The sequence below is a fragment of the Oncorhynchus kisutch genome, linkage group LG2, assembly GCF_002021735.2.
Source record: "Oncorhynchus kisutch isolate 150728-3 linkage group LG2, Okis_V2, whole genome shotgun sequence".
In the NCBI taxonomy this organism is placed as follows: domain Eukaryota; kingdom Metazoa; phylum Chordata; class Actinopteri; order Salmoniformes; family Salmonidae; genus Oncorhynchus; species Oncorhynchus kisutch.
Window position 1 is genome coordinate 55,849,100 of NC_034175.2, and position 22,464 is coordinate 55,871,563.

A 22,464-nucleotide genomic window follows, 5' to 3' on the forward strand; every position below is an offset into this window, starting at 1 on the left:
CAGGGGCCAAACTCATTTCTGCCATGGAACTTCCCTGGTTCGCGACGATGCCACTGTTGTGGTTGATTTGGCTGCCTTTCAGTTTCCCTCCAGTCTCTGTGCTGTGGTTGGTTTGGCTGCATTTCAGACCGGGAAAGGAAAGAGTCTGCTCTGTAATCCACTATTGTTCTGCAGTATCAGCACTTTCAAAATATTTATAAGGAGGTATGGACCAGAGGCAGCAGCTTCAAATTGCCTGGCTTAGCACACCCTTATACGTAATAGTCGTATTTTGGCTTGAGGCAAGCTTTGCATCCCAAATTGCACCGTATTCCCTACATAGTGCAATACTACCCATGGGATATGGTCATGCAAACCCAGATGTGTTTGTTAGTCAGTATGAGTGGTGTAAGTGTCTGAGTGTCTGATCCGGTGGATAGGCCTGTAAGTGCAAAGAGTGATTATCAACACAGCTGCTATAATAAAGCCTCCACTCACATTACACTAATCTCGCTTTCCCTCTTCCCTTTCTCACACTCTTTTATCCAACATTCCATCTGCATCTGAGACCTTAGGCTGTCATTGTAAATAAGAATTTGTTCTTAACTGACTTGCCTAGTTAAACAAAAAATGTAATCTTTATACACTTAAAATGAAAGGTTACTGGAGTATCCTTTAGGGGTTCTTAAAATTGGAACTGGGGGATCCCCTATAAGTTCGTAGAAGAACCCCTCTTAATGGATCCTCGACAAACCTTTTGGGGTTAATATCTGAACTCCCCCCCTCCCCTTTTTATTAATGTTATTATGATATTGCTAATACGCATAACACTATCTTAGTTGTCAGTGTTTTATTATGATTTTAGTGGCAAAGCAGAACAAAAAACTATCAAAATGCGAGGTAAACGCCCAGCAAAACCCCAAGTCCAATGGGTATATCCTCTTGCATGTTGATGTTCTCTGTATCCATAGCCAGAATGATTTTGCAGTGCATGGTGATTTGAACAGGTTTCTTATTATATTCATCAGAGGTTTAGGGATGGGGAAGTCTGAATCTCAAAAATAGTGATTATACAGATGTTTAACTAAACATGCACACAACAGTATTCATACCTTGTTTTTTGTGGTAAATGTGAATGCACATACCTTATCCATATTGTAGAGGCCTATGGGGTTTTCATTGAAGAGGTAAGGGAGGAGGGTGGTACATGTGATCTCCATAACATACCAATAGACATACCTTTGTATGCCTCCTCGTTTGTATACCTACAGACACAAAAGTGAGCAGGTCAGTCATCTGCATCCAATGCAGCTTCCGAGTAGCGCAGCGGTCTAAGGCACTGCCTGTGTAAGAGGCATCACTTCAGTCCCTGGTTCGAATCCAGGCCGAATCACATCAGGCCATAGGGCGGCGCACAATTGGCCCAGCGTATTCCATGTTTGGCCGGGGTAGGCCATCATTGTAAATAAAAATGTGTTCTTAACTGACTTGCCTAGTTAAATTAATAAAAGCTAGCCTTTATATTCTTATAGCATATTCTTCCCTTTTTTGATTGAAATCCATTGAATTGTGTCCATTTTAGAAATATTTGCACAGATATCATCACAAAACAATAGCAATTTAGATCATATAAGGGACCTTACCTTAAATTGAGGAGATCTTAAACATTTTTGTTTAAGTGCCTGCACATGTTGTCCTTTCAAATTCAAGCATTTTAGATTGGCAGTTATAGGTTCCTGCAAGAACACTCACCAACTATGGCGGTTCCTCGAGGAACCCGACCTCCTATTGGGTTCGTGGAAGAACCTTTTGAGGGCAATTTTCAGTGCCAAGAACCCTAAGGTTCTCTGAAGAATTTAGAAGCTTGGAACCCTTGTTAAACCCCTAATTTTTAGTGTCTTTGGGTGCAGATGATTTAAAGCTGGTACAGTCGATTACTTCCTCTGTTCATCTGTCTCTCATGCTGCATCCCAAATGGCACCATATTCCCTATATCAGGGCTCTTCAACTCTCTTCCTGGAGAGCTATTGTCCTGTAGGTTTTCTCTCCAACCCTAATCTAGCACACCTAATTCTAATAATTACCTGGTTGATAAAATTAATCAGGTTATTTACAACTGGGGTTGGAGTGAACCTACAGGAAGGTAGCTCTTCAGTGATGTACTGCGCTGTACACACTACGCTCATCAATCTACACACAATAACCCATAATGACAAAGCGAAAACAGGTTTTTAGAATTTTTTGCAAAAAACAAACAAATTTAGTTACATAAGTATTCAGACCCTTTGCTATGAGACTCGAAATTGAGCACAGGTGCATCCGGTGTACATTGATCATCCTTGAGATGTTTCTAGAACTTGATTGGAGTCCACCTGTGGTAAATTCAATTGATTGGACATGATTTGGAAAGGCACACACTTGTCTATGTAAGGTCCCACAGTTGACAGTGCATGTCAGAGCAAAAACCAAGCCATGAGGTCGAAGGAATTGTCCGTAGAGCTCCAGGACAGGATTGTGTCTCGGCACAGATCTGGGGACGGGCACCAAAACATTTATGCAGCATTGAAAGTCCCCAAGAACACAGTGGCCTCCATCTTAAATGGAAGAAGTTTGGAACCACCAACACTTCCTAGAGCTGGCTGCCTGGCCAAACTGAGCAATCGGGGGAGAAGGGCCTTGGTCAGGGAGGTGACCAAGAACCCAGTGGTCACTCTGACAGAGCTCCAGAGTTCCTCTATGGAGATGGGAGAACCATCCAGAAGGACAACCATCTCTGCAGCACTCCACTAATAAGGCCTTTATGGTAGAGTGGCCAGACGGAAGTCACTCCTCAGTAAAGGCACATGACCACCCACTTGGAGTTTGCCAAAAGGCACTTGAAGTACTCTGACCATGATCGAGGAAAAGATGAATGGAGCAAAGTACAGAGATATCCTTGATGAAATCCTGCTCCAGAGCTCTCAGGACCTCAGACTGGGATGAAGGTTCACCTTCCAACAGTTCAACGACCCTAAGCACACAGCCAGGACAACGTAGGAGTGGCTTTGGGACAAGTCTCTGAATGTCCTTGAGTGGCCCAGCCAGAGCCTGGACTTGAACCAGATCAAACATCTCTGGAGAGACTTGAAAATAGCTGTGCAGCAACGCTCCCCATACAACATGACAGAGCTTGAGAGGATCTGCAGAGAAGAATGGGAGAAACCCCCCAAATACAGGTGTGCCAAACTTGTAGCATCATACCATACCCAAGAAGACTCCAGGCTGTATTCACTGCCAAAAGTACTTAAAAAAGTACTGAGTAAAGGGTCTGAATACTTATGTAAATGTAATATTTCAGTTTTTTTTTTACATACGTTTGCAAAAAATTCTAAACTGTTTTTGCTTTGTTATTATGGGGTACTGTGTGTAGATTGATGAGAAACAAATTCATTTTAGAATAATGCTGTAACGTAACAAAATATAGAAAAAGTCAAGTGGTCTGAATGCTTTCTGAATGCACTGTAGATACCCAAGATTTTAAGCAATTTTTTGTCAATTGTGTATGATACTTAAGTTGTTTTGAAAAATGCTAAGTTCTCCAACCCCTCCCCCCATCCTTATATACTCCATGCTCCCTCTTCACAAAATGGCAGCACAAACTGTCAAGTGAATATCAGTTCATTATCTGCAGAAGTGTTTTAAGTTCGACACTCTTTGCATCGTCAAGATGTATCACTGTACTTCATTTAAATAGACAATCCTATTAGTTAATGGTATTTTCTAATGACCCCTTTTTTAGATTCCCACACATTTAGATAGCTGTCTGTCACCCCCATTGTTTTCAGAGCAAAGTGGTCATTTTGTGTTTGTTTATTTATTTACATTACTTATTATTTCAGATGATTACTCTGGAAATAGAATAACATAATAATAGCCGCCGCCTCTTGTCCCTCGAGGTTTGTCCTATACACTCCAGTGAGAACTCCCTCCTTCTGTCTATCCCTCTATCCTCCCTTCAGAAAGAGCTGATCCACAACAGGAAATGACTCGGCACCAGCACGCAATCTTTCAACTAAACCGACATTTTCTGCTCCACTTGTTGTCAGTTGGACTTCTTGCTCTCTGTATCTATCCATCCATCCACCCTGTCTGCCTCTGTCCCACATCTCTGCCTGGCTGAGTGGGAACTACTTTAACATTTCATGGCTTTGGAAGTGACCATAGTATTCTTGGAAGAATTCTTAGGATATAATTCTGTCAGAAGGAGGAATTCCCACCAGGTATTATTAGTGTTGTGTGTCGTGCGGATTGTTTTGTGTTCTTCTGCTTCATGTTCTTGAAGAGGTTATCACATTTATTAATTTGGTGTTCTGGTCGTAATTAATTTAGCCATCTAAGTTATGGAAAGAAACAAATTGTGTGTAGTCTTGTTTTATCTTGTTTGTATGATATAGCAACTTATTTTCCAAAGTCAGTTCCGTTATTGGATATTTGCTCGTTTACAGCTCAACGCTGTTCTGTTCTGTCAGCATACATGGCTATCATGCAGGATGATGTTATATTACAGGCATAGGCATGTTTTCATACCTTTCCTTTGTATCGTTAAATTAGGCTTGTGTGTGTGTGGCTACCATCTAGTCTCATAACAATCCCCTCCCTCCTATTTGCTACAGGTGACTTGCCCCCTGCTGTAGCGACCAGGCCAGGGGAGAGGAGGAGTTGTGGATCCAGGAGCGGACCATGGAGCAGTGTGAAACTGCTGCGAGCCCCAGCATAGATCACCCATGGAAGGCAGCGACAATAATGAGGAAGGCCTGGATCCAGAGCAGAGACTCCTGGCAGGGCCTCTCTGAGAGCCAGGACACCCAGGATCAGGAGGGTTGCAGCGAGAAGACACTGTGTCCAGATCCCACTATGGAGGAGAAGACGGCCCCGGCCGAGGAGCCTGGTACGTTGGGATGAGCTACAGAGGGAGCAGCAGGCATAAATAATTATAGTTTGGCTTTTTACAGCTCAGTACAGCTCCATGGAAGTCACGATGAAACAATAAAGCCTACTTAAGGTCTTGTTGCTATATAATTACCAAGCCCAAAAGGGAATAAAATCCTGCAATAGCAAACAGATTATTACTTATTTTTATCCAGTTGTAATCTACATTGTAGATTGAATGTTAAATTGCATTTATAGAAAACTGAACAGTTGTACATGGCTTTGAATTGCTCCGTTTTTTTTCTCTCAGGGCCCGTCCCTAAGAAGATTGCGAGCTGGCTCAAGGACTGCAGGTATTGTAGTGTTGCATTATAATGAAACCTTTACATTTGCATGTAAATAAAACTCCTGACTGTCACTGTATATCAAGGTGGCTGGTGTGGAATGCCTAGTGACTAGCTCAGTCAGCATAGTGAGGAAAGTAAATACTTACTATTTTGTCATTGTCACTTCTAGGCCATCCTCAAAGACATGCAGTTAGACATCATTTGAAAAAAGACTTGTGGTTAAATGGGACTGGATGGCTGGCTTCTCGGGATAGTCATTGTTTTGTATGACTATTGGTTACTTTTTACAGCTTGTTTAGTATACTTAAATATACTAAACATTAAAATAATATACTTCAAATACGAGATATACTATAAAAATACATCTTAAGTATAACTATAATATCACTACACTTCAACACACTTATTAAAAGTGTACTTTATATTCATTGTTTTTTCATACTATAAATATATTATCAAACTTCAACACATTTCAAAATACACTTGGAGTTGTTTTTAAGTTGTAGCATAGATTTTTTTTTTTATGAAACTGCTTGTGTGATACAGTGCTTTGCAAAAGTATTAATACCCCTTGGATTTCTTCACATTTTGTGTTAAGTGGGATTCAAATTGATTTATTTGTCATTTGTTGTCAACAATTAACTCTAAATACTCTAATGTCAAAGTGGAAGAAAACAATGAAATAATAATTTAAAATATAGTCATTGCATAAGTGTTCAGCCGCTTTGTTTTGGCAAGCCTAAATTGGTTCAGGAGAATTTGGCTTTTATCAAATCACAGAATATGTTACATGGACTCTGTGTGAAACAATAGGGGTTGACATAGTCATAAAAAAATTAACGGTTCCTCTCCTACATACATCTGTGAGTTCCCTCAGTCAAGTATTGAATTTCAAGCACAGATTCAACTACAAAGACATGGGAGTCTTTCGAAAGCCTCATAAAAGGGCAGTGATTGGTAGATCGGTAACAATATCAAATCAGACATTGAATATCTCTAAGTATGGTGAAGTTAATAACTACTGTATGCTGTGGATTATGTATTAAACCACCCAGACAAATCAAAGATGGTCATCCTTCTGAGCTGCAGTACAGGAATGAAACTGCTCATGAGGCCATTGGTATTTGTAATATAGTTAGAGTTGAATGTCAGTGATGGAAGAACTGAGGATGGATCAACAACATTGTAGTGACGCCACAATAATGATTTAAATGACAGAATGAAAATAAGAATACAAATATTCAGAATTCCAAAACATACATTTTGTATTTCACAAACAAGGCACTAAAGTTTTGACTTAAATCTGCTTGAAAATCTATGGCAAGATTTGAACATTTCTGTGTAGCCATGAGCACCAACATCTTGACAGAGCATGAAGAATTCTGAAAAGAATAAAGAGATAATCTTCAAGACTTGTCCGGGAAGACTCCCAGCTGTAATTGCTGCCAACGGTGTTTCCAGCATGTATTGACTCAGGCAGTTGAATACGTACGCAATTACTATATTTGAGTTATTTCATTTCTAGCAATCTTTTTTTTCTTCTAGATATCTTCCACTTTAATATAGTATTTTGTGTAGATTGACTTTTTAAATGTTTTATTAAATCAATTTCAATCCCACTTTAACAACAACATGGGAATATATCCAAGGGGTATGAATTATGTTGCAAGTTACTGTAGTTTCACTGCCAATAATGAGTTTTGAAGTACTTTCTGAATTCCTGTTCAGAAGAGTGCAGCAAAAGTTGAAAATGATAGCATCCTTTTTTTGCAGTTGAAATTTTGATTTATAATATGATATTGTTTCTCATATTTAGTTTATTCAAATGTTTTGATGTTCATTTTCAAACTGAATAATGTTGTACTTTTAATTACACATGACATATTGCACATGTATTGAAATGTTAATGAGGAAGGCCTGGGTCCTTAATGTGAACCCCCAAATGTGTTAAATACAAATGGTGCACAGTTCTCAAAAGTGTTACTTGTAAATAGCATGTAATAATAACATTGGCATAACATTGGCTCAATTACAATAGCTAATGTGGTTAATGAGTCAAAGTGTATTTGTAAAAGTACACTTGAAACACATTATAAATACACTTTTTTTTGCAAAGAAAATATAGGAATTCTAATCACAATACAATTTTAGTATATTTCTAATTTATGAGCAATACACATAAAATGTACTTAATGTGCATTCAAATAATATTTGTTTTGCTCTTCATCTGATACTAAGGTACATAAAATCCCAATTTATATAATTTTTAATATATTTAATATATTTAATGCTAATAAAATACAAATCAAAATGACATTAAATGTATTTAAAATGGTTCCAATTTGATAATATTAAATATACTTAAAATATGAAGTATGATTTAAGTATATAATTTTTATTTTTATTTTTTTAAATCCCTGCTTGAGTTTGCCTGCGTGACAGGTTAAATGGCTCCCGGAAGGATGTTGCTTACTATTAGGGTTTATTAGGGTTCATCGCTGTACTTTAGTGCGCAAGTTAAACAAACATTACCATGGAACTCAGAATAATTTATTCAGTCAAATATTCTAGTTGGTTGAAAATCCCCCACGAACCTACGTACATGAGTAAGACCGAGTGAGATAGTGGGAGAGCGCAAACAGAAAATCACATGATGTTGATTGAGGGTTTTACGCAATGTCAATAATGTCCTTATTCATTATGGCAAGGCGCTGGTATAGGCCTACAGACATCTGTTCCAAGTTTAGTTAACCTAGATGTTACATGAAGAATTAGCATATAGACTTGAGTTGGTCTGACTGACTTATTATAGAAGTACAGTAAGATTTGAATAGAGTAGGTCACATCAGAAAGCATAGGTCTGGGATAGTGACCATATGTAGTTTGATCTATAGACGGAGAGGTGAGGTAGAGACCTAGGAGCCAACTAGAGCAGGGTTAGGGATGTTATGTAATGTGCTACCTTAGACTAGAGCAGGGCTCTCCAACGCTGTTCCTGGAGAGATACCGGCCTGTAGGTTTTCACTCAAACCCTAATCTAGCGCGCCTGATTCTAATAATTAGCTGGTTGATAAACTGATTCAGGTTGGAGAGCCCTGCTCTAGTCTAAGGGCAAACAATAGCAATGTAGCACATGTTATTTATTTTCTATATATGTTTTATTTCACCTTTATTTAACCAGGTAGGCCAGTTGAGAACTATTTCACCTTTATTTAACCAGGTAGGCCAGTTGAGAACTATTTCACCTTTATTTAACCAGGTAGGCCAGTTGAGAACTATTTCACCTTTATTTAACCAGGTAGGCCAGTTGAGAACACCTTTATTTAACCAGGTAGGCCAGTTGAGAACTATTTCACCTTTATTTAACCAGGTAGGCCAGTTGAGAACTATTTCACCTTTATTTAACCAGGTAGGCCAGTTGAGAACTATTTCCCCTTTATTTAACCAGGTAGGCCAGTTGAGAACTATTTCACCTTTATTTAACCAGGTAGGCCAGTTGAGAACTATTTCACCTTTATTTAACCAGGTAGGCCAGTTGAGAACTATTTCACCTTTATTTAACCAGGTAGGCCAGTTGAGAACTATTTCCCCTTTATTTAACCAGGTAGGCCAGTTGAGAACTATTTCACCTTTATTTAACCAGGTAGGCCAGTTGAGAACTATTTCACCTTTATTTAACCAGGTAGGCCAGTTGAGAACTATTTCCCCTTTATTTAACCAGGTAGGCCAGTTGAGAACTATTTCCCCTTTATTTAACCAGGTAGGCCAGTTGAGAACTATTTCCCCTTTATTTAACCAGGTAGGCCAGTTGAGAACTATTTCCCCTTTATTTAACCAGGTAGGCCAGTTGAGAACTATTTCCCCTTTATTTAACCAGGTAGGCCAGTTGAGAACTATTTCCCCTTTATTTAACCAGGTAGGCCAGTTGAGAACTATTTCCCCTTTATTTAACCAGGTAGGCCAGTTGAGAACTATTTCCCCTTTATTTAACCAGGTAGGCCAGTTGAGAACTATTTCCCCTTTATTTAACCAGGTAGGCCAGTTGAGAACTATTTCCCCTTTATTTAACCAGGTAGGCCAGTTGAGAACTATTTCACCTTTATTTAACCAGGTAGGCCAGTTGAGAACTATTTCCCCTTTATTTAACCAGGTAGGCCAGTTGAGAACTATTTCCCCTTTATGTAACCAGGTAGGCCAGTTGAGAACTATTTCCCCTTTATTTAACCAGGTAGGCCAGTTGAGAACTATTTCCCCTTTATGTAACCAGGTAGGCCAGTTGAGAACTATTTCCCCTTTATTTAACCAGGTAGGCCAGTTGAGAACTATTTCCCCTTTATTTAACCAGGTAGGCCAGTTGAGAACTATTTCCCCTTTATGTAACCAGGTAGGCCAGTTGAGAACTATTTCCCCTTTATTTAACCAGGTAGGCCAGTTGAGAACTATTTCCCCTTTATGTAACCAGGTAGGCCAGTTGAGAACTATTTCCCCTTTATTTAACCAGGTAGGCCAGTTGAGAACTATTTCCCCTTTATGTAACCAGGTAGGCCAGTTGAGAACTATTTCCCCTTTATTTAACCAGGTAGGCCAGTTGAGAACTATTTCCCCTTTATTTAACCAGGTAGGCCAGTTGAGAACTATTTCCCCTTTATGTAACCAGGTAGGCCAGTTGAGAACTATTTCCCCTTTATTTAACCAGGTAGGCCAGTTGAGAACTATTTCCCCTTTATTTAACCAGGTAGGCCAGTTGAGAACTATTTCACCTTTATTTAACCAGGTAGGCCAGTTGAGAACTATTTCACCTTTATTTAACCAGGTAGGCCAGTTGAGAACTATTTCACCTTTATTTAACCAGGTAGGCCAGTTGAGAACTATTTCACCTTTATTTAACCAGGTAGGCCAGTTGAGAACTATTTCACCTTTATTTAACCAGGTAGGCCAGTTGAGAACTATTTCACCTTTATTTAACCAGGTAGGCCAGTTGAGAACAAGTTCTCATTTACAACTGTGACCTGGCCAAGATAAAGCACAACAGTGCGACACAAACAACAACACAGAGTTACACATGGAATAAACAAACGTACAGTCAATAACACAATAGAAAAAAAATCGATATAAAGTGGGTGCAAATGAAGTAAGATTAGGGAGGTAAGGCAATAAATAGGCAGTAGTGGCGAAATAATTACAATTTAGCAATTAAACACTGGTGTGATAGATGTGCAGAAGATGAATGTGCAAGTAGAGATACTAGGGTGCAAAGGAGCAAAAAATAAATAACAATATGGGGATGAGGTAGTTGGAAGGGCTATTTACAGATGGGCTATGTACAGGTGCAATGATCTGAGCTGCTCTGACAGCTGATGCTTAAAGATAGTGAGGGAGATATGAGTCTCCAGCTTCAGTGATTTTTGCAATTTGTTCCAGTCACTGGAAGGAAAGGTGGCCAAAGGAGGATTTGGCTTTGGGGGTGACCAGTGGAATATACCTGCTGGAGCGCGTGCTGGGGGGGGGGGGTGCTGCTGCTAGGGTGACCAGTGAGCTGACATAAGGTGGGGCTTTACCTAGCAAAGACTTATAGATGACTGGAGCCAGTGGGTTTGGCGACGAATATGGAGCAAGGGCCAGCCAACGAGAGCATTGTTCTGTGTGTGGGATCTTTATGTCAAACAAGATTAGCATGATACAGTAACTATAGTACTACTGTACAGTAGGATTGGGTGTGACTTGATCTGCTGATATGTGTATTTATGTATTTATGTCTCTTCACAGGACTCCTCTTGGGGCCTCTCTGGATGAACAGAGCAGCACTCAGTCAAAGGGTGAATTCCCCTCTACTATAACATCAGTCCTATTTTATAAAACTTACTCTCATATGGAAAAAGATCATGTGGAGAGGTGTGTGTGTGTGTGTGCGCCAAGGGGGTGTTGGTGGAGTATTTCGCAACTGTCTCGCCACACCCCACCTTGGAGCCCTAGTGTACTTTGGGGCGTACGAGCCAGCTTCTGTACTCATACACCTACACTCACTCCAGTTACCACTTGGTAGCTTTGCCAAACTGTTATTGTGCTTCTAAATCGAAGTAAGAAACAGACTCGGGCATGATAAAAGTATCCTGAGCTAAAAGGAATAACATTTGGATTCCCTGTATTTGCCTGGTCTTCCTGGTAATGCAAACTATATGGGCTGCTGGTGCCCTTTGATCAATGGCTATCTACAGTAGGTAAGATTTACCAACCAACCAGGTAGGAAAGTATTTAACGGTAAATGTTTGTCTTGGTTTAAAGTGTTTGTCTGCAGTAGGCTGTTCAAAATGCGTTCGGTCAACCATGCAAAATGTTTTTTACAGGCACGTGCCAAGGTTTTTATTTGAATGGTTATGTAGTCTACTGTAGGGTATACAATGCATTCGGAAAGTATTCAGACCCCTATACTTTTTCCATGTTTTGTTACATTACAGCCTTATTCTAAAATGGATGAAAACATTTTTTCCCCCCTCTCGACCCAATACCCCATGATGACAAAGCAAACATTTTTTTTTTGCACACACACATATAGCAAAGGTTCTGAATACTTATGTAACTAAGTATTGTTTTTATATATTTTTTTAATCAATTTTCAAAAATGTCTAAAAACATGTTTTCGCTTTGTCATTATGGAGTATTGTGTGTAGATTGAGGATTTTTAACGTAACAAAATGTGGGGGGAAAATCAAGGAGTCCGAATGCACTATACATACAGGCTCCCAAGTAGCGCAGAGGTCTAAGACACTGCAGCTCAGTGCTAGAGGCATCACTACAGACCCTGGTTCTATCCCAGGCTGTATCTCAACCGGTCCCATAGGGCGGGCGCACAATTGGCCCAGCGTCGTTAGGGTTTTGCCGGGGTAGGCCGTCATTGTAAATAAAAAATGGTTCTGAACTGACTTGCCTAGTTAAGTAAAGATTAAATGAAATGTAAAACAAACAGTTCTATTTGTGTGCTTAACCTGCTAGAGTTGATGTCTTGCGGGAATCTAATTAGCATAATAAATAAAACATCAAAGTCCGTCTGTTTATGCTAGAGATACAGTATGTTTTTTGCATGGGCTCAATGTACCGCATCCACCGGTGTCGGTCTTCCAAGGTTGCAGACCTACAGTAGTGTTTGTCAGACCATCCCTAAAATTGGTCTTCTTAGGATATCATCTGTTGCGTTTGAATGGTTTGGCCTACAAACTAATATGACCCCTCTATAGAAGATGACACTCACAAACACAATTTAACTAACTATACTTTACAGGACTGCTAAAGAATGGCTGCAGCTTTGAAGACTACTTTTCTCTGGGAGCTGAGGGTAAGTGACAAGATGTGTTTGGGGGGAGGGGTCACTAGAGCAATACAATCTGGGATGGGCAACTAGAGGGCCCTGTCTGCCACTTTTTTTTTTTTTTTTTTACTGTTGAGAGTTAGATTAGTTTAATACACAAGGTGCAATTTCGAAATGTGGTTGTGCATCAGCAGTTTTTCTGTTATGTCAGTCACTGATAGTCACTCAATTTGCCCATGTAAATTAGTCTAGCCAGCTACCTAAACTTCTAGTAATCATGGTCCAATTACTGAACGGGGGGGGCCCCCAATTTTTTTCTCTACGCTGTCAAAGGTGGGTCGCTAAAATGTTTTGCTCGCAAGTTGCCAATCGCCGATCTAGTACCACACCACTTCTATGGCAGTTTCAGTTGTTAAAGAGCCTTCTAGAGCGACTAGGGTTGAATGTCAAATTGCAACCTATTCCCTATATAGTGCACTTCAGGCTGGGCCCTGATCAAAAGTAGTGCACTATATAGGGAATAGGGTGCAATTTGAGAGAAAGAAAATCTGTGTGGACAAACAATTAAGAGCTAGAACTTCTCATTGTAGGAGTGCTTGGCTCTTTAGTTTTTACGAAAGCTACAAAAAGGTACTCGCTGCCGTTACTGCTCTTACGAGCGAACATAATACTATATCATTTGGTGGGTGCTTATAAACTCAGAAAAAAAGAAACGTCACTTTTTCAGGACCCTGTTTTTCAAAGATAATTCGTAAAAATCCAAGTAACTTCACAGATCTTCATTGTCAAGGGTTTTAACGCTGTTTCCCATGCTTGTTCAATGAACCATAAACAATTAATGAACATGTACCTGTGGAACGGTCGTTAAGACACTAACAGCTTACAGACAGTAGGCAAATAAGGTCACAGTTATGAAAACTTAGGACACTAAAGAGGCCTTTCTACTGACTCTGAAAAGCACCAAAAGAAAGATGCCCAGGTTCCCTGCTCATCTGTGTGAATGTGCCTTAGGCATGCTGCAAGGAGGCATGAGGACTGCAGATGTGGCCAGTGCAATACATTTCAATGTCTGTACTGTGAGACTCCTAAGACAAAGAGACAGGATGTACAGCTCATCGTCCTCGCAGTGGCAGACCATGTGTAACAACACCCGCACAGGATCGGTACATCTGAACATCAGACCTGCAGGACATGTACAGGATGGAAACAACAACTGCCGGAGTTACACTAGGAATGCACAATCCTTCCATCAGTGCTCAGACTGTCCGCAATAGGCTGAGAGAGGCTGAACTGAGGGCTTGTAGGCCTGTTGGAAGGCAGATCCTCACTAGACATCACCAGCATCAATGTCGTCCATGGGCACAAGCCCACTGTCGCTGGACCACTGGCAAAAAGTGCTCTTCACTGACGAGTCGCGGTTGTGTCTCACCAGGGGTGATGGTCGGATTCGTGTTTATCGTTGAAGGAATGAGCGTTACACCGAGGCCTATACTCTGGAGCGGGATCAATTTGGAGGTGGAGGGTCCGTCAGAGTCTGGGGTGGTGTGTCACAGCATCATCGGACTGAGCTTGTTGTCATTGCAGGCCATCTCAATGCTGTGCGTTACAGGGAAGATATCCTCCTCCCTCATGTGGTACCCTTCCTGCAGGCTCATCCTGACATGACCCTCCAGCATGCCACCAGCCATACTGCTCGTTCTGTGCGTGATTTCCTGCAAGACAGGAATGTCAGTGTTCTGCCATAGCCAGCGAAGAGCCTGGATCTCAATCCCATTGAGCATGTCTGGGACCTGTTGGATCGGAGGGTGAGGGCTAGGGCCATTCCCCCCAGAAATGTCTGGGAACTTGCAGGTGCCTTGGTGGAAGAGTGGGGTAACATCTCACAGCAAGAACTGACCAATCTGGTGCAGTACATGAGGAGGAGATGCACTGCAGTATTTATTGCAGCTGGTGGCCACACCAGAAACTGACTGTTAATTTGGATTTTGACCCCCCCCCCCCCCCCTTTCATTCAGGGACACATTATTCAATTTCTGTTAGTCACATGTTTATGGAACTTGTTCAGTTTGTCTCAATTGTTGAATCTTGTTATGTTCATACAAATATTTACACATGTTAAGTTTGCTGAAAATAAACGCAGTTGACAGTGAGAGGATGTTTCTTTTCTTGCTGAGTTTATTTATCCTAATTTCACATATGTATTAATACACATGTGTGAATTGGACATTTTTTTGTTGTTGCATATCCCAACTCCCCGAGACACCCTCGGAGAGTGGGGTCACGGCAAGGGTCACCATTATCCAGCGTTTCTGGAGCAATTAGGGTTAAGTGCCTTGCTCAAGGGCACATCAACAGATTTGTTTCATTTTATGAACATGTGCACGCACACACACACGGGTTTCCCAGTTCAAAAGGAAAGGAGACGAGCAGTGTGTGTGTGATCAGATGGCATACAGTTGAAGTCGGAAGTTTACATAAACTTAGGTTGGAGTCATTAACTTATTTTTCAATCACTCCACAAATTTCTTGTTAACAAACTATAGTTTTGGCAAGTCAGTTAGGACATTACTTTGTCCAACAATTGTTTACAGACAGATTATTTCATTTACAACTCAAATCAAATCAAATTTTATTTGTCACATACACATGGTTAGCAGATGTTAATGCGAGTGTAGCGAAATGCTTGTGCTTCTAGTTCCGACAATGCAGTAATAACCAACATGTAATCTAACTAACAATTCCAAAACTACTGTCTTATACATACAAGTGTAAGGGGATAAAGAATATGTACATAAAGATATATGAATGAGTGATGGTACAGAGAGGCATAGGCAAGATACAGTAGATGGTGTCGAGTACAGTATATCAAATGTATTTATATATAGCCCTTCGTACATCAGCTGATATCTCAAAGTGCTGTACAGAAACCCAGCCTAAAACCCCAAACAGCAAGCAATGCAGGTGTAGAAGCACGGTGGCTAGGAAAAACTCCCTAGAAAGGCCAAAACCTAGGAAGAAACCTAGAGAGGAACCAGGCTATGTGGGGTGGCCAGTCCTCTTCTGGCTGTGCCGGGTGGAGATTAAAACAGAACATGGCCAAGATGTTCAAATGATCAGCATGTTCGAATAATAAGAAGGCAGAACAGTTGAAACTGGAGCAGCAGCACGGCCAGGTGGACTGGGGACAGCAAGGAGTCATCATGTCAGGTAATCCTGGGGCATGGTCCTAGGGCTCAGGTCCTCCGAGAGAGAGAAGGAGAGAATTAGAGAACGCACACTTAGATTCACATAGGACACCGAATAGGACAGGAGAAGTACTCCAGATATAACACACTGACCCTAGCCCCCCGACACATAAACTACTGCAGCATAAATACTGGAGGCTGAGACAGGAGGGGTCAGGAGACACTGTGGACCCATCCGAGGACACCCCCGGACAGGGCCAAACAGGAAGGATATAACCCCACCCACTTTGCCAAAGCACAGCCCCCACACCACTAGAGGGATATCTTCAACCACCAACTTACCATCCTGAGACAAGGCTGAGTATAGCCCACAAAGATCTCCGCCATGGCACAACCCAAGGGGGGGCGCCAACCCAGACAGGATGACCACATCAGTGAATCAACCCACTCAGGTGTCGCACCCCTTCCAGGGATGGCATGAGAGGGCCCCAGTAAGCCAGTGACTCAGCCCCTGTAATAGGGTTAGAGGCAGAGAATCCCAGTGGAAAGAGGGGAACCGGCCAGGCAGAGACCGCAAGGGCGGTTCGTTTCTCCAGAGCCTTTCCGTTCACCTTCCCACTCCTGGGCCAGACTACACTCAATCATATGACCCACTGAAGAGATGATATATACATATGAGATGAGTATGTAAACAAAGTGGCATAGTTAAAGTGGCAAGTGATACATGTATTACATAAAGATGCAGTAGATGATATAGAGTACAGTATATACGTATACATATGAGATTAATAATGTAGGGTATGTAAACATTATATTAGGTAGCATTGTTTAAAGTGGCTAGTGATATATTTTACATTTCCCATCAATTCCCATTATTAAAGTGGCTGGAGTTGAGTCAGTGTGTTGGCAGCAGCCACTCAATGTTAGTGGTGGCTGTTTAACAGTCTGATGGCCGTGAGATAGAAGCTGTTTTTCAGTCTCTCGGTCCCAGCTTTGATGCACCTGTACTGACCTCGCCTTCTGGATGATAGCGGGGTGAACAGGCAGTGGCTCGGGTGGTTGTTGTCCTTGATGATCTTTATGGCCTTCCTGTAACATCGGGTGGTGTAGGTGTCCTGGAGGGCAGGTAGTTTGCCCCCGGTGATGCGTTGTGCAGACCTCACTACCCTCTGGAGAGCCTTACGGTTGTGGGCAGAGCAGTTGCCGTACCAGGCGGTGATACAGCCCGCCAGGATGCTCTCGATTGTGCATCTGTAGAAGTTTGAGTGCTTTTGGTGACAAGCCGATTTTCTTCAGCCTCCTGAGGTTGAAGAGGCGCTGCTGTGCCTTCTTCACGATGCTGTCTGTGTGGGTGGACCAATTCAGTTTGTCTGTGATGTGTATGCCGAGGAACTTAAAACTTGCTACCCTCTCCACTACTGTTCCATCGATGTGGATAGGGGGGTGTTCCCTCTGCTGTTTCCTGAAGTCCACAATCATCTCTTTAGTTTTGTTGACGTTGAGTGTGAGGTTATATTCCTGACACCACACCATAACTCACTGTGTAGCAATTCCAGTGGGTCAGAAGTTTACATACACTAAGTTGACTGTGCCTTTAAACAGCTTGGAAAACTCCAGAAAATGATGTCATGGCTTTAGAAGCTTCTAATAGGCTAATTAACATCATTTTAGTCAATTGGAGGTGTACCTGTGGATGTATTTCAAGGCCTACTTTCAAACTCAGTGCCTCTTTGCTTGACACTTTGGGAAAATCTAAAGATATTAGCCAGGACCTCAGAAAATAAGTATGGTTCATCCTTGGGAGCAATTTCCAAATGCCTGAAGGTACCACGTTCATCTGTACAAACAATAGTACGCAAGTATAAACACCATGGGACCACGCAGCTGTCATACCGCCCAGGAAGGAGATGCATACTGTCTACTAGAGATGAACGTACTTTGCTGCGAAAAGTGCAAATCAATCCCAGAACAACAGCAAAGGACCTTGTGAAGATGCTGGAGGAAACGGGTACAAAGTATCTATATCCACAGTAAAATGAGTCCTATATCAACATAGCTGAAAGGACACTCAGCAAGGAAGAAGCCACTGCTCCAAAACTGCCATAAAAAAGCCAGACTACGGTTTGCAACTGCACATGGGGACAAAGATTGTACTTTTTTAGAGAAATGTCCTCTGGTCTGATGAAACAAAAATAGAACTGTTTGGCCATAATGACCATCGTTATGTTTGGAGGATAAAGGGGGAGGCTTTGAAGCTGAAGAACACCATCCCAACCGTCAAGCACGGGGGTGGCAGCATCATGTTGTGGGGGTGCTTTGCTGCAGGAGGGACTGGTGCACTGCACAAAATAGATGGCATCATGAGGAAAGAAAATTATGTGGATATATTGAAGCAACATCTCAAGACATCAGTAAGTTAAAGCTTGGTCGAAAATGGGTCTTCCAAATGGACAATCAAAAATCAAATCCAAAAATACATCCGCTGATATCTCAAAGTGCTGTACAGAAACCCAGCCTAAAACCCCAAACAGCAAGCAATGCAGGTGTAGAAGCACAGTGGCTAGGAAAAACTCCCTAGAAAGGCCAAAACCTAGGAAGAAACCTAGAGAGCAACCAGGCTATGTGGGGTGGCCAGTTCTCTTCTGGCTGTGCCGGGTGGAGATTATAACAGAACATGGCCAAGATGTTCAAATGTTCATAAATGACCAGCATGGTCCAATAATAATAAGGCAGAACAGTTGAAACTGGAGCAGCAGCACGGCCAGGTGGACTGGGGACAGCAAGGAGTCATCATGTCAGGTAGTCCTGAGGCATGGTCCTAGGGCTCAGGTCCTCCGAGAGAGAGAAAGAAAGAGAATTAGAGAGCACACTTAAATTCACTTTCTTATGTCTGAAACACATTCTTCTAGCGAGGGCAATTTTGGGGCTTCACCATGTTTCATTGAAATGTACAGCTGTGTGTCATCCGCATAGCAGTTAACATTATGTTTTCGAATGGCTTCCCCAAGAGGTAAAATATATAGTGAAAACAATAGTGGTCCTAAAACGGAACCTTGAGGAACACCGAAATGTACAGTTAATTTGTCAGAGGACAAACCATTCACAGAGACAAACTGATATCTTTCCGACAGATAGGATCTAAACCAGGCCAGAACTTGTCCATGTAGACCAATTTGGGTTTCCAATCTCTCCAAAAGAATGTGGTGATCGATGGTATCAAAAGCAGCACTAAGGTCTAGGAGCACGAGGACAGATGCAGAGCCTCGGTCTGATGCCATTAAAAGGTCATTTACCACCTTCACAAGTGCAGTCTCAGTGCTATGATGGGGTCTAAAATCAGACTGAAGCATTTCGTATACATTGTTTGTCTTCAGGAAGGCAGTGAGTTGCTGCGCAACAGCCTTTTCTAAAATTTGAGAGGAATGGAAGATTCGATATAGGCCGATTTTAGTTTATTTATTTTTTTCTGGGTCAAGGTTTGGCTTTTTCAAGAGAGGCTTTATTACTGCCACTTTTAGTGAGTTTGGTACACATCCGGTGGATAGGGAGCTGTTTATTATGTTCAGCGTAGGAGGGCCAAGCACAGGAAGCAGCTCTTTCAGTAGTTTAGTTGGAATAGGGTCCAGTATGCAGCTTGAAGGTTTAGAGGCCATGATTATTTTCATCATTGTGTCAAGAGATATAGTACTAAAACACTTGAGCGTCTCTCTTGATCCTAGGTCCTGGCAGAGTTGTGCAGACTCAGGACAACTGAGCTTTGGAGGAATACACAGATTTAAAGAGGAGTTCGTAATTTGCTTTCTAATAATCATGATCTTTTCCTCAAAGAAGTTCATGAATTTATCAATGACCCCAAGCATACTTCCAAAGTTGTGGCAAAATGGCTTCAGGATTACAAAGTCAAGGTATTAAAGTGGCCATCACAAAGCCTTGACCTCAATCCCATAGAAAATTTGTGGGCAGAACTGAAAAAGCGTGTGCGAGCAAGGAGGCCTACAAACCTGACTCTTTTACACCAGCTCTGTTAGGAGGAATTGGCCAAAATTCACCCAACTTATTGTGGGAAGTTTGGAAGGCTACCTGAAACATTTGACCCAAGTTAAACGATTTAAAGGCAATGCTACCAAATACTAATTGAGTGTATGTAAACTTCTGACCCACTGGGAATGTGATGAAAGAAATAGAATCTGGAATAAATCATTCTCTCGACTATTATTCTGACATTTCACATTCTTAAAATGAAGTGGTGAATCCTAACTGACCTAAGACAGTGAATTTTTACTATAATTAAATGTCAGGATTTGTGAAAAACTGAGTTTAAATGCATTTGGCTAAGCTGTAGGTAAACCTCCGACTGTATTTATCTCAGTTCTCCCTCTGAGTGACCTGTCTGTTGGTGGAGGAGAGGAAAAGAGGAGGAGGATAAATAAAGGGATTTATCTGCAGATCTAGATAGGACATACATTAACTTTAATGTCCTCTGGCACTGCTCTGTAGCTAGTCTCTACTATCCCCTCTAAAACACTCCCTCTTCTCAAGGCCCATTTAAGAACAAATTCTTATTTACAATGACGGTCTACCAAAAGGCCTCCTGCGGGGACAGGCTGGGATTTAAAAATATATTTAAAAAAATAGGACAAAACACACCACGACAAGAGAGACGACACAACACTACATAAAGAGAGAACTAAGAAAACAACATAGCATGGTAGCAACACATGACAACACAGCATGGTAGCAACACAACATGACAACAATCTGGTAGCAGCACAAAACATGGTACAAACGGTATTGGGTACAGACAACCGTACAAAGAGCAAGAAGTTAGAGACAACAATACATCACGCAAAGCAGCCACAATTGTAAGTAAGAGTGTCCATGATTGGGTCTTTGAATGAAGAGATTGAGATAAAATTGTCCAATTTGAGTGTTTGTTGCAGCCCGTTCCAGTTGCTATCTGCAACGAACTGAGAAGATGAGTGACACGTGCCATACTGTATGACCATAGCAAAGGTCCTGTTGTGTTTCACTTGCAGACCTGGGTTTAAATGGTATTTTAAATCGTTCAAATATTTGTTGCATTTGCTTTAGCCACCGTGGAGTGCCAGATGACTTTGTGCCTTTGCTACAATTATACTGAACAAAAATATGCTGAACAAAAATCAAATCATCATCAAATCAAAGTTTATTTGTCAAGTGCGCCGAATACAACAGGTGTAGACCATACAGTGAAATGCTTACTTACATGCTCAAAACAGTGCAAAAAAGGTATTAGGCGAACAATAGGTAAGTAAAGAAATAAAAACAACAGTAAATAGACTGAAAAATAACAGTAGCGAGGCTATATACAGTAGCGAGGCTATATACAGTAGCGAGGCTATATACAGTAGCGAGGCTATATACAGTAGCGAGGCTATATACAGGCACCGGTTAGTCGGGCTGATTTTAAGGTAGTATGTACATGTAAATATGGTTAAAGTGACTATGCATATATGATCAACAGAGTAGCAGTAGCGTAAAAGAGGGGCTGGGGGGGGGCACACAATGCAAATAGTCCGGGTAGCCATTTGATTACCTGTTCAGGAGTCTTATGGCTTGGGGGTAAAAACTGTTGAGAAGCCTTTTGTCCTAGACTTGGCACTCCGGTACCGCTTGTCATGAGGTAGTAGAGAGAACAGTCCATGGCTGGGGTCTTTGACCATTTTTAGGGCCTTTATCTGACACCGCCTGGTGTAGAGGTCCTGGATGGCAGGCAGCTTAGCCCCGGTGATGTACTGGGCCGTACGCACTACCGTCTGTAGTGCCTTGGAGGCCGAGCAATTGCCATACCAAGTAGTGATGCAACCAATCAGGATGCTCTCGATGTTGCAGCTGTAGAACCTTTTGAGGATCTGAGGACCCCATGCCAAATCTTTTTAGTTTCCTGAGGGGGAATAGGCTTTGTCGTGCCCTCTTCACGACTGTCTTGGTGTGTTTGGACCATTCAAGTTTGTTGGTGATGTGGACACAAAGGAACATGAAGCTCTCAACCTGCTCCACTACAGCCCCGTCGATGAGAACATACAACAATTTCAACTATTTTACTGAGTTACAGTTCATATAAGGAAATCAGTATATTGAAATAAATAAAGTAGGCTGATATCTATGGATTTCACATTACTGGGATGGAGCGCAGCCATTTGTGGGCCTGGGAGGGCATAGACCCACCCAATCAGAATGTGTTTTCCCCACAAAGGGACTTTATTACAGACAGAAATACTCCTCAGTTTCAGCTGTCCGTGAGGCTGGTCGCAGACGATTCCACAGGTGAAGAGGACTGATGTGGAGGCCCTGGGCTGGCCTGGTTACACGTGGTCTGTGATTGTGAGGCCGGTTGGACGCACTGCCAAATTCTCTAAAATGACATTGGAGACTTATGGCAGAGAAATGAACATTACATTCTCTGGCAACAGCTCTGTTGGACAATTGCATGCTCCCTCAAAACTTGAGACATCTGTGTCAAAACTGCACATTTTAGAGAGGCCTTTTATTGTCCCCAGCACAAGCTGTCATGCTTTTTAATTAGCTTATTGATATGCCATACCTGTCAGGTGGATGGATTATCTTGGCAAAGGAGAAATGCTCACTAACAGGGATGTAAACCAATTTGTGCACAACATTTTAGAGAAATACTATTTTTGTGCATATGGAACATTTCTGGGATCTGTTATTTCAGTTAATGAAAAATGGAACCAACGCTTTA

The 22,464-nt window shown here is 41.6% G+C and overlaps 1 protein-coding gene across 4 annotated transcripts in view; it reads left to right on the forward strand.

The window, feature by feature from the left end:
- Positions 1–22,464, forward strand: part of LOC109904591 (protein ITPRID2) — a 66,315-nt gene that overhangs the window by 16,144 nt on the left and 27,707 nt on the right. For 2 of the 4 annotated variants that reach the window (XR_004204244.1, XM_031797850.1), the window contains exons 2-5: positions 4,632–4,906; positions 5,198–5,240; positions 11,001–11,050; positions 12,511–12,564. Coding sequence is in view for 2 of the 4 variants with exons in the window: in XM_031797850.1 (XP_031653710.1) it covers positions 4,699–4,906; positions 5,198–5,240; positions 11,001–11,050; positions 12,511–12,564 (355 nt within the window). In the remaining 2 variants the exon portion in view is untranslated. Of the gene's footprint in view, positions 1–3,985; positions 4,239–4,631; positions 4,907–5,197; positions 5,241–11,000; positions 11,051–11,139; positions 11,453–12,510; positions 12,565–22,464 lie in introns of those variants that run through there. The other 2 variants (XM_031797844.1, XM_031797860.1) reach the window with 2 other exon arrangements.